General features: G+C 44.1%; 3 protein-coding genes across 3 annotated transcripts; 1 reads left to right on the top strand and 2 right to left on the bottom strand.

Moving 5' to 3' along the window:
• The first annotated feature begins 1,037 nt into the window (after positions 1–1,037).
• Positions 1,038–3,952, top strand: LOC123040999 (DNA-directed RNA polymerase III subunit rpc31). The gene is made up of 8 exons (XM_044463698.1): positions 1,038–1,449; positions 1,586–1,718; positions 2,410–2,532; positions 2,620–2,673; positions 2,911–2,957; positions 3,135–3,233; positions 3,435–3,486; positions 3,605–3,952. Exons 1-8 carry the CDS (start codon positions 1,324–1,326, stop codon positions 3,622–3,624), a joined length of 654 nt encoding a protein of 217 aa, XP_044319633.1. The 5' UTR covers positions 1,038–1,323; the 3' UTR covers positions 3,625–3,952.
• Positions 3,953–5,303: 1,351 nt separating this feature from the next.
• Positions 5,304–6,101, bottom strand: LOC123040997 (uncharacterized). Its single transcript, XM_044463697.1, has 2 exons — positions 5,708–6,101; positions 5,304–5,630 (listed from the first exon to the last, which is right to left on the bottom strand). Exons 1-2 carry the CDS (start codon positions 5,918–5,920, stop codon positions 5,310–5,312), a joined length of 534 nt encoding a protein of 177 aa, XP_044319632.1. The 5' UTR covers positions 5,921–6,101; the 3' UTR covers positions 5,304–5,309.
• Positions 6,102–7,065: 964 nt separating this feature from the next.
• LOC123040996 (dihydrolipoyllysine-residue acetyltransferase component of acetoin cleaving system) lies at positions 7,066–9,477 on the bottom strand. The gene is made up of 4 exons (XM_044463696.1): positions 8,725–9,477; positions 7,694–7,789; positions 7,503–7,570; positions 7,066–7,395 (listed from the first exon to the last, which is right to left on the bottom strand). Exons 1-4 carry the CDS (start codon positions 9,373–9,375, stop codon positions 7,266–7,268), a joined length of 945 nt encoding a protein of 314 aa, XP_044319631.1. The 5' UTR covers positions 9,376–9,477; the 3' UTR covers positions 7,066–7,265.
• Positions 9,478–10,631: the final 1,154 nt, after the last annotated feature.

Raw genomic sequence — 10,631 nt, 5'->3', positions numbered from 1 at the left:
TTGCCCAAACTGGCCGGCCCATTCCCAGGGGAGTGAACGCAATAAGAACTGTCACGAAAAATGCCATCGTAGGATGAAGTGAAACCATGGAACTAACACTGAATAACAGTTGTGACAGCCGCTGCAACTAGGGACTAGGTTTGTCTTAAATTACAGCGCCACGCTGTTTTTGAATCTTCCTTAAAAGAATTGAACAATGTTTTCTTGAACAAATTTCAAAACTCAAAGAAACTTCTAAAAAATATATTTTTTAACGTGAAAAATTACTTAAAACGTGAATAAATTTATGAAATTCCAAACATTTATTGTTTTTATGTTTGATAAAGAATTATATGTTTAACATTTTTGCAATATATGCTGAAAAAATTGTCACTGCACATTAAACAATTCTGTGATATACACTAAACAATATTAACACACTGAACATTTTTGTGATATACGATGAACGAATTTTAAATATATATTGAGCATTTTGAGTAATATACGGTGAACAATTTTAACTACACATTGAACAATTTTGTGATATATGCTAAACAAAAGTTAAATACACATTGAACATTTTTTGTGATAAATGATGAACAAGTTTTGAATTTTGAACAAATTTTCAAAACTGAACCAAATTTGAAAACTTTGAACATTTTTTGAAGTCATGAAAAAGTTGGAATTTTAAAAAATGAAAACAAAGGATAAAAGTAAAACGAAAAATGATAAATAAAATGAAAGAAAAAAGAAATAGAAACAGAAACAGAAAAAGGAAAAAAATAAAAAATAAAACAGGGCAAACCAGAAAACCGGCAAAACAAGAAACCAGAAAAGAAAACGGTTGAGAGAACCTTCTAGAAGGTTCCCAAAACCGGTTTGCCTTTTTTTTTTGAGGGAACCAAAACCGGTTTGCCTGGAACTGCTCTAAAGTTCGAAGTGGGCCGGCCCGTTTAGCGGTGCTCGCTCCAGCGTAGCACCTGGACGCTCGCGAGCCAAATAGGGCCCGTACACACGTCGACACCTGCGGTAAAATACAAGCCCATCTCATCAAGACCGGCCCAACGAGTGGCGCACTACCCCTCCCCTCTCTTCCTTCCGGGCGGCGGGCGCCGCCGTCGCTCGCTCCCACATCGAATCAACCGCCGCACGCGGCCGCGTCAGCGCCTCACCTCTGCCCTAGCCGCCTCTCCCTTCTCCGGGCGGCGCCGGTACTGAAGACGACAACGTCGGCTTGATTCTCCGCCACCAATCTCTGACGATCGCAACTCGTTTCCTCCAAAATTTCGGGGCCTCCTCGCGCCTCCATCTGCTACCAAGAGGGGTGGCGTCGGGCTCCCCGGGATGTCGTTCCGCGGCCGTGGAGGGAGAGGAGGAGGGAGAGGCGGCCGCGGAGGAAGAGGAGGCAGAGGCTTCGGGGGCGCCAGCTATGACCACCCCGCCAAGCACGCTCCCCACGAGGACTTCCCGGTCAGCCAGTCTCCTCCGCTCTCCACACCCTTCCCCTCCTTCTCCGCAGCCACCACCTCGACTCGGTCGCCGTGCGGGATTGGCTGAATTAGTAGGATTCGGGATTCACTTGGGTTCTTGGCGCTCGCCCTTGCAGGAGATCACCCTGCCGGAGATGACCTGCGCCAAGGCGACCAACGAGGAGAAGGCTCTGATACTGTCCACCCTGAAGCTCGATGATTTCATGAGGAATTCTTGCTACTACCTGGAGCCGGATGCCCCCAAGAAAAGTACCGCGACTCTACTTGTCATAACTGATACGCTCATTTTCCTCTTGCTGCACATTATGCTGTATTGCTTCTCGATTCTACACTAGTGTGTAGCTAGAGGGAGTATGGGATTTTGCTTCTTTGGAGTAGTTGGCCAGATTATTGGATACAGCAGGGTTATATTGGAGCTTGCCGTTTTTTCAGTTTTCGTATGAATTGCCATATCAGGACTGCTTATGTTACAGAGCAAGCGAGTAACCTCTATTTCTTTCCCTCTAATCTGTGTTTTCCTACTTTCTTTAGCTATGAAAGGCTGGATTTCCAGTGATACATTCTAACCCATTGGCGTATTAACTAGAAGCTCAATAATAAGGGATCCATGAATCCTGATTGTTTATATTTATGGAGAGTTACTTTGTATGCAACTTGATATACTGCTGGCACCGGACACTTTTTCTACATCTGTATGGTCTAGAATTAATTTTGCTTCTTGTTTTCCCATTTTAAATTTGATATTACCACTTGCATCTAAATCTTCGGGGGCTATAAATATGATTAGACTCCTTGCTAGCTCATAGAAACAATTCAGCATCTTTCCTTGTGAGAATACTCTGGTTTGGTTTCATATCTTCTACAAGTAGCGATTTCTACTTTGTTTCTTTTCTTGAATTCTGTCTGATTACTTTCTTTTTCTGCCTTGGTTTCTTTTCAGAGAATGACGACAAAGAGATCGAAAGATATTCTGATAGGAAGCGTAAAACACAAAGCAAACGGGAAGCTCTTGCATCATACCTCAAACTGATCCCTGCAAATTTTCCTGCAGAACTGCTACATGGTAGTCTTGAAGTACATACATACCATTTTTTGTTTTCTGCTATGTGGTTGCAGCCCAATAAACCCTTAAATATTATCTCCCTTTCAGGTTCTAAACGAGCGCAACCAGTTCAGAAAAAACTTCGGTGGGATAAAGACGCAGGTATGCTATATTTCACAAAATCAAAACATAATTCTCTTGTTGCCTTTTCTGCCGTGAACTTCTGTTTATGCCTATGATATCTTCTTGAATCTTTATTAAGGAAACTGCTTTGTTTGCACCATCCAATTTGTATGTCTATTCTTAGTAATGGAACTTGAATGAACACTTCTAGTGTAGATATATTCAAATGTATATACACTGACCCCTTACATGGATCTTGTCATCTTTGTTTGCCAGATAATCAGGCATTTGATATATTCGAGAAACTTGAAGCGAAGCAGAAGGCAAGCCATCATTACCTTTTAGTTTTTTTTCAGTCTGCTGCAGTATATCTGGAAGGCATATTTCTATTCAAGATATATTATTACTGGTTTAAAGTCTTACACTCTGTTTGACGTTACGGAAATAGTGAGAGGTTATGGCACCATGTTGAGTTGTTGACTGATATTTGGTAACTGTAGGATGGAGAGGAGAAGACCGAAAAGGAGGGTGATGAGGAGGAGGATGATGAAGAGGAGGAAGCAGAAGCGGAAGAAAGTTCAGATGACGATTATAATCAGGTTAGTACCTTGGAACTTTATGCACTGTGGTTTTATTCGATGTAGAAAAATGGGTGTTAAATGTTCATGGTTTTGGCAAAATTGTGTGATGCATGTGTATTCCTTCACATCAGCAAATATGAAATGGTTAGACCAGTGATGCATCATTTCTTTGTCTTGCATATTGTCTAATAGTTTGACTCCCATGGTCTTACTCCGCAGAATATCGAGTTTGATGATGACGATGATGACTGGAACCAAGAGGAGGAAGCCCGTAAGTTTCCATTTAATGTTCAATTCATATTACTGCTATACTACCTCCTTTTCCTTCTGAATCAGGGCTGTATGCATTGTAATGCTTGCTAATGAAAATAATTGTTTTCATGTAACAGATGAAGACTGCTATGATTGATGATCAGTAGCCGCTAAAAAGGTTAACCCATTCAACATTGGTTAGGGTTTTTGGTATTCTTCTACGTTTGTAACTCATTGGGCAATTTTGATGGAAGGTAGTACGTAATTAGGTAATTAGAGATGATTACTCTTCCCGCGTTCAGGAGTTCATTTTGGTCGTGGTATTAAGAAATGGAATCCTATGAGAAACACAGGACCCATCTGAACTCTGCAGAGTCTTGTTCTGAATGTTTCTATTGCGGCTGTGCAAGAAAATGCGATTTTATCTGCCCTTTAATTCATAGAGTTGGGTTCACATCCAAAGAAAAAGAAAGAAAATTATGGAACTTGGTTTTCTGTGCATTTCACGGAAGAAACCTGGCTGATGATGATTTCAAGCTCACATCTTTATGTTTGGCATGTGCTCCGCTCTAGGCCAGGATTCAGAAGTTGAAAGCGTGTTTTGTTCTTTTTCCCTCCAAAAAAACATATTCCTTGTGGTGTCTTGGATAAGGAAGATGATAATCACATATGCCATGCAGCTCCTCATACTCGTAGTTCTTGCTCGATCGAACGGCTGTGTGTGGTACTGGCAAGCATGACAGGCAGTAGCTAAGAGCAACTCTAACCGATCCCCTCTATATAGTCTCTAATTTAGAGGAGTAAACGGCCCGGTATCCTATATAGGACTACTTTCGCTCCTCTAGAAAATGGCTGTTTCTAACTGATCCCTGATACTTACTGGATTAAAAACTTAAACATGAATTCATTTATTTTTGGTCCATCGAGTTAAGATGTGTTTGGTAGCATGCATGGACCTAGCCTAGTTGTTCTCCTCTTATACATGCTAAGTGTAGACATGCTGAGTCCATGCAGTTGCTGTTGTTTGGCAACGATGTATGCGCTGAGACATGCTGAGCTGAGACTTTGTTTGGCAGCCTGCATGTGTTTAGACACGCTGAACAATTTTGAATTTCGAACAATTGTTTTTGAATGATGAACAAAACTGGAAAAATATGAACACAAATTTAAACATATTTTGAATTATTTTATTTGAAATTTTAAACATTTTTTGGAAAATTAAAATAAATTTTGAAATTCTAAACTTTTTGAAAATTTGAACATATTTGAAATTCCAAGCTTTTTTGGAAAACTTAAACAAATTTTGAATATTTTATAAAAAAATAAATAAAATTTGAATTTCTGATATTTTTTTCAAAATTCAAACAATATTTGATTTTATTTTGAAATTCCTAACATTGTTGATTTAAAAAAAATGAAATTCTGAACATTTATTGAAAATTCAAATAAAATTTGAAATTATGAACATTTTTTGAAAATTTAAACAATTTTGAAATCCTAAACTTTTTCAAAAATTTAAAGAAATTTTGAAATTCTAAACTTTTTCAAAAATTTAAACAAAGTTTTAAATTCTAAACAATTTTTGAAAATATAAACATATCTGGACGTGGTCTGGTGGGTGGGGACGAGTGTCAGGGCCAGCATGGCTGCCTCCATGCACCCTGTCTGGGGTGCATGAGATGAGCATAGCCGAGGGCCCTTTTATGCATCAGATGAGCATAGCCCATGTGAGCTCATGCACCCTACCAAACAAGCAAAAGTGGGTCGGATTGAGAACTTTTGCCTTCATGCACCCTTCATGCACCCTACCAAACACACCCTTAGACTTCACTACTCATTTGTTTACATACTCCACCAATTCTTCACTAAGAGAACCAATCCAAAGAAAACTACAAGAAAAAATACACATTTTAATAGAAACACTACTTCCTTAACTGCTCCTGTTAATCCAATCAATGCTTTCTCCATCTCTTGATTGACTACATTGTTTCTTTTCCCTACCGGCTTCAGCTTGCACACTTCTTTCTTCTCTTCCTCTTCAAACTTGAACATTGCATCCTCTCTAGCTTCATCTCTAGCAACTAATGCACCAACATCAAGCAAATTTCTTGCTATCAATAGATCAATATATTCTTCTTCCCAATACCAAAATTTGCATCCGTCCTATATACAAATTAAAGCAAACAATGAGTTTCACATTGTGATGAATTTGAAGAACAACCGTATGAAATGACACTCACCCCGTCCTTTTCGCACTTGAAGTAAACCCATCTGGGATGTTTCGGCATGCTCGAAACATGGCGCACCACGAGCCGCCAGCAGTGGTCACACTTGATTATCGGCAAAGGCTCACCGACGAGCTGTTGGGCGAGGGCCGAGCCTGGCCGACGAGCGGACGTTGCTGTGTCGGCGGTCGGCCGACATGTGAGATGCGAGCGGTGGGAGGAGGACATACCGAGAGGCGGCGGGTAGCGCTCGAGGTGGATGCCCGGTTTGATCCCGTTGAATCTCTCCAAAACGCGTTGGCGCCGGTGACTAGGTGCGTCGAATCCGGCGATGGCGATGACGACCGTAGATCTGCCGATCTATAGTCGTCGGTGACGAGAAATCGATCGAATTGAGGTGGGGGATGAGCGCGGCGGGTGCTGGGGCGGGGGGGGGGGGGGGGGCGTCGCGGTGGCGTTTGTTGGCTGACGGAGGCAACTAGGGCGGCGCCGAAGTGGATGCGGCACAAGGTTGGGTGGGTGCGGCCGCAGGTGGAGGGGAACACTTTTTACTCGGCGGGTGGGCGGCCAATTAAATATACGAGTTGGGGCGGCCGAAGAGGATATTTTTTACTTCTCTAAAAGTTTTAGGGAGTTGGCTAGGTGCAGTTTAGTAGAGTAAAAGTGAAAGGTTACTCGTCTAAAGCGAAAGTGAAAGTTTACTCATCTAAAGTGTTTTAGGGAAATCGGTTAGAGTTGCTCTAACACAACATGACATCTTATCCAAGCAGTACGTGACCCTAGTGCCTCTTTGATTCACGGGTTTCTCAAAACCAAGAAGAAAAACATAGGATTAAGTGGCATGTCCTTCTTGAATCCTACGTACTCCCTCCGTTCGGAATTACTTGTTACAAAAATGAATAAAAATAGATGTATCTACAACTAAAATACATCTAGATACATTCATTTCTTGGACGAGTAATTTCGAATGGAGGGAGTACAACATTATAAACAACATAATTTTTTGGTGAAATAGTGTTTGAAGGCACAGGAAAACAAAGAGAATGAGATTGATGCCACTTAGTCTTTTCCAGATTTGTTGAGAGATTTCTTCTTTTGCATCTGACGGAGTAAACACGGCAATCGAATTTTGCAAGTGAAATGCTGTTTTCTTTTTCAGTCAGTTACATTATTTCGCTCGCTCAAATAGTAGGCATACAATTGCAGATCTGCACATACTCCAATGGCCAGATTTTATGACATTATTAACTTCAGCTACCACAGCAGCTGGATTCATCTGCTGTCCTACTGGATCCACAATTCACTACAATCAATTACCATCGGTCGTGCTGTGTGTTCTTCCAGTTGGTAGCAAAGATCACATGCCATGGATGTATAGAAAGCAGGGCATTTAATCAAGAACAAGCCAAAGATATTTTTCCCCATTGGTGCAACGTTTATTCCCTGAAGGTCCCAAGTGTACATATGGTCGAATGTGCGTTAAGCAACTAAGTACTAGTATATCTTACAGGTAAAATGGAGCTTAAATTAGGAATTCTCAACCATCTTTCCGAAAACCGACAATGAAATTGTATTACAGCGATGAACTCGGAGCGGGCAGCAGGAAGTTGAGGAGAGCCTCGTTGAACCTCTTTGTGTCCTCCTCCTGCGGCATATGGCCAGTGTTCTTCAGGATCTCCAGCCTAACATTTGCACCTAGCTGCCTGCATCAATTTGCACCCATCTTTCATGTCTAAGTTACAGTAGAAGGTGACACAACTGCAACCAGATTACACAACCATGTAAAGAGTAGTAGTAAATGCTTGCTGACCTCGTCACCTGGAATGCCTTCTCTATGGGGAAGATCTGGTCATGCTCTCCCCACAGCACAAGAACTTGCTGAAAGATGGGGGCATAGATTGGGTGAAGAAGAAACTATGAGTTTACTTTGCAATTCAATTACATCAATTTGCACTTTGTTCGTTGTGCTTGTTTGTCAGGAAAGTTAGAGGATATATGTACCTGGGGGAGTGGAGTGAGCTGGAACTTGTCTTTGTTCCCCAGGGATATAGCTTTGATCAGCCCCTCCTTCTCCTCTATGTTCTCGCTGTAGAGATACTGCAGCAAAATGTTTTATTTGTGAATTTTTTTAAATGCTCCCAACTAATAGAGGCATCCATTTTATTTTATTTTGCGGGAGAGAGCCATCCATTTCTTTTGATCCAAAGTCTCTAATTAAACGTGACAACTTATTTCCCGCAAAAAAAAGTCATCCTTGACTCTTACATGTTTATTATCTGTTTCCATATCAAGATATTGACATAAAATTAGGAAAGAGTATATATTCAACAAGTAGTAATATGAAGAGTATATCTATTAAGTGTGAATGTGGCTTGAGAGTGAAAAGATTAATCTTGTACTACGATACCTGGACTATGTATTAGGTACAATATAATTGAAAGTTTGTACACAGTTTATTTTTTATGCTGCAGAACGTGATAACATGACAACAACATTGTTTATCAGACAATATATGCCTATCACGACTAAGTCAAATGAACACATGTTACATCACCTTCGTTATTTATGTAGGACTAACGACGTTACGCGCTACCTACATAATTATGCTCTTGGTGGAAGCTATGGCGAGGCCGTTGAATGAATGTTGTCTCACCACTGAATGGTTGGCGGCTCGATGGTACGTTTGGACGTCGACATGGTTGGTTGTGCATTGTCAATCGTGTGTCGTCAAGGACAGTGATTGACGTCGCTGCTAGTTCGTTGCGCGGTTATGGTAGTACTGTATTATCATATTGATACTAATAGGAGTATTATATATCGCCCTCCGTCGACAAAAACAGACATGGTTGGCTGAGTTCATCTGACAACCGACATGGACTCGACTCTGGTGTCCTGAGTCGTTCGCTGGGGTATAGGTATAGGTCGATGGAATTCACTTGCCCGCTAGCTCCTACGCCGCCAAACCATGCGAATATCTGCGGGGATGGGAAAATAATTCAAACAGCGAAAGATGGTGGCCATTGGTCGCGTACCTGAACGAGGTCGCGGAGCAGGAAGCCCGGGATGAACCGGCGGGGGCGGTGGTAGGCGAGCTCCATGAGCCGCCGCATCTTCTCGGGGGTGCGCGGCAGCATCAGGTCCTCCACGCGCTCGGCCCCGCCGCGCGCCAGCAGGGCGCGGTCGTCGGCGTCGCCCTTGAGCAGGTCGGAGCTCGCGATCACCACCCGCTCCACGGCCTCGGCCCCCAGCAGCCTCGCCACGTGGTACGCCACGAAGCCGCCGTAGCTGGTCCCAACCACCGACACCCTGGCCGAGGGGGGCACGACCGCGCCTATGAGCTTCGCCACCGCCTCGGCCTGGTGGGCCTCGGAGCACTCGCCGTCGACCGGCGTGGGCGACGTGCGGGAACCGCCGAAGAAGAGGAGGTCAGGCACGACGAGGCGGAACCGGCGCGACAGCGGGCCCACCTGGGGCCGCCACTGCCACGTCGCCGGCGGGCCGAAGCCGTGGAGGAGGACGAGGACGGGGAGCTCCTCGCTGGCGCCGGGCGGGAAGCGCCAGCACTGCATCATGGTGGCGCCGCCGTCCAGCGGCACGGACGCCTGGACCAGGCCCGCCGCGGCGAAGCGGCGCCGGAAGTAGGCGTCCAGCAGCGGCGCGATCCCGAGCGTCGACGAAGGCATGTCGGAGACTGGAGCGTGGAGCGCGGCGCTTTCGAGGCTCGTCACGTCTGCTGGCTTGTCCCATGCGCGCGTGGTGTCGTACGTATATGTATGTCTGCTCTCGATGGAGAAAAGACTATCACGGGCTGTACCAACCGCCTCATGTCTTTTCTGAGGAGTCCGGCTCAACTGCGGCAGGAATTTCTACAACAAACTTTTCCTTCCTAGACTATCTTTAAACAGTCAACTTTTTTTGATTTGGATTGCACGTTAGAAAAGGCGTTTTTTGAGGAGTATTTTTAAAAAAACTAGCATAATTTGGACAACCGTGACAAAAAACTACCACTCTAGGAACCCTAGCAAAAAACTCTTGTACCACTTTTGCTCTAATTTTTGGTAAAAAAGCTACCACTTCTGTTTAATGACCGATTGAGTAGAAATGAAGGATGATTATGACATATGTGGCCCACCCGCCAGGTCGACCGGGCACAAAGTCAACCTGCACCATTATGTTGACCATTATGACATGTGGGATCCACATGTCATTCCTAGTAAAAAAAGGCCCGCATGCACGCATGCATCGGGTGAGCACGTTCCAGTTCGTGGGTTCGGTCAAGTCGCCCGCTCAACACTCACGTAGGAGATAGAAAATCTGCCGCCGCCACGGGTAGCCGCCACCGAGCGTCGCCTCCTCCTGTCGCCAGGAGCCACTTCCAGCCGCCGTCACGGCAAAGATGCATGCGAGGTGGGTACGGGATGGTGGCGGCGCCATGGTGAGGCAGCAGCCGTCACGCATCACCTCTAGCTGTCGTTGCAGTAAAGATGCAGGAGAGGTCGGGCGCGGGATGATGGTGGCACCATGATGACGCAACACTCTTGCGCATCACCTCCACCCGCCGCCAGGGGTAGCCACCGCTGGGCCCTAATCTTTCCCTAATGATAAAGCAATTACTGCTTCTGGTCGTACGTCGTCAGAGTTTTTGCGAAAAAGCCCCTCTGTTTTTTTCAAATAAACCTGCAGTCACTGTTTAAGTCGCTGAAAGTGCAACTAATCCCCGGGTGGTTTTGGTAATTTATAACAACATATAGCTCATTGAACTAATGATCATTCAAGTGAATTATTTCAGAAAGTTCAATGAATGGCATGGCATGGACTAGGAATATGGACCCCTCAAAATGCTAAGGACACATATTGGCAAAAACTCAAGACTCTTCATTTTACTTTTAGTGATCCAAGATCACATTAAGTCCATAGGAAAGCGAATACTATTAAAAGG

The sequence above is a fragment of the Triticum aestivum genome, chromosome 2B (genome assembly GCF_018294505.1).
Source record: "Triticum aestivum cultivar Chinese Spring chromosome 2B, IWGSC CS RefSeq v2.1, whole genome shotgun sequence".
NCBI lineage: Eukaryota > Viridiplantae > Streptophyta > Magnoliopsida > Poales > Poaceae > Triticum > Triticum aestivum.
The sequence above is the reverse complement of the archived record's forward strand: the minus strand, read 5'-3'. Positions and strand labels throughout refer to the sequence as shown.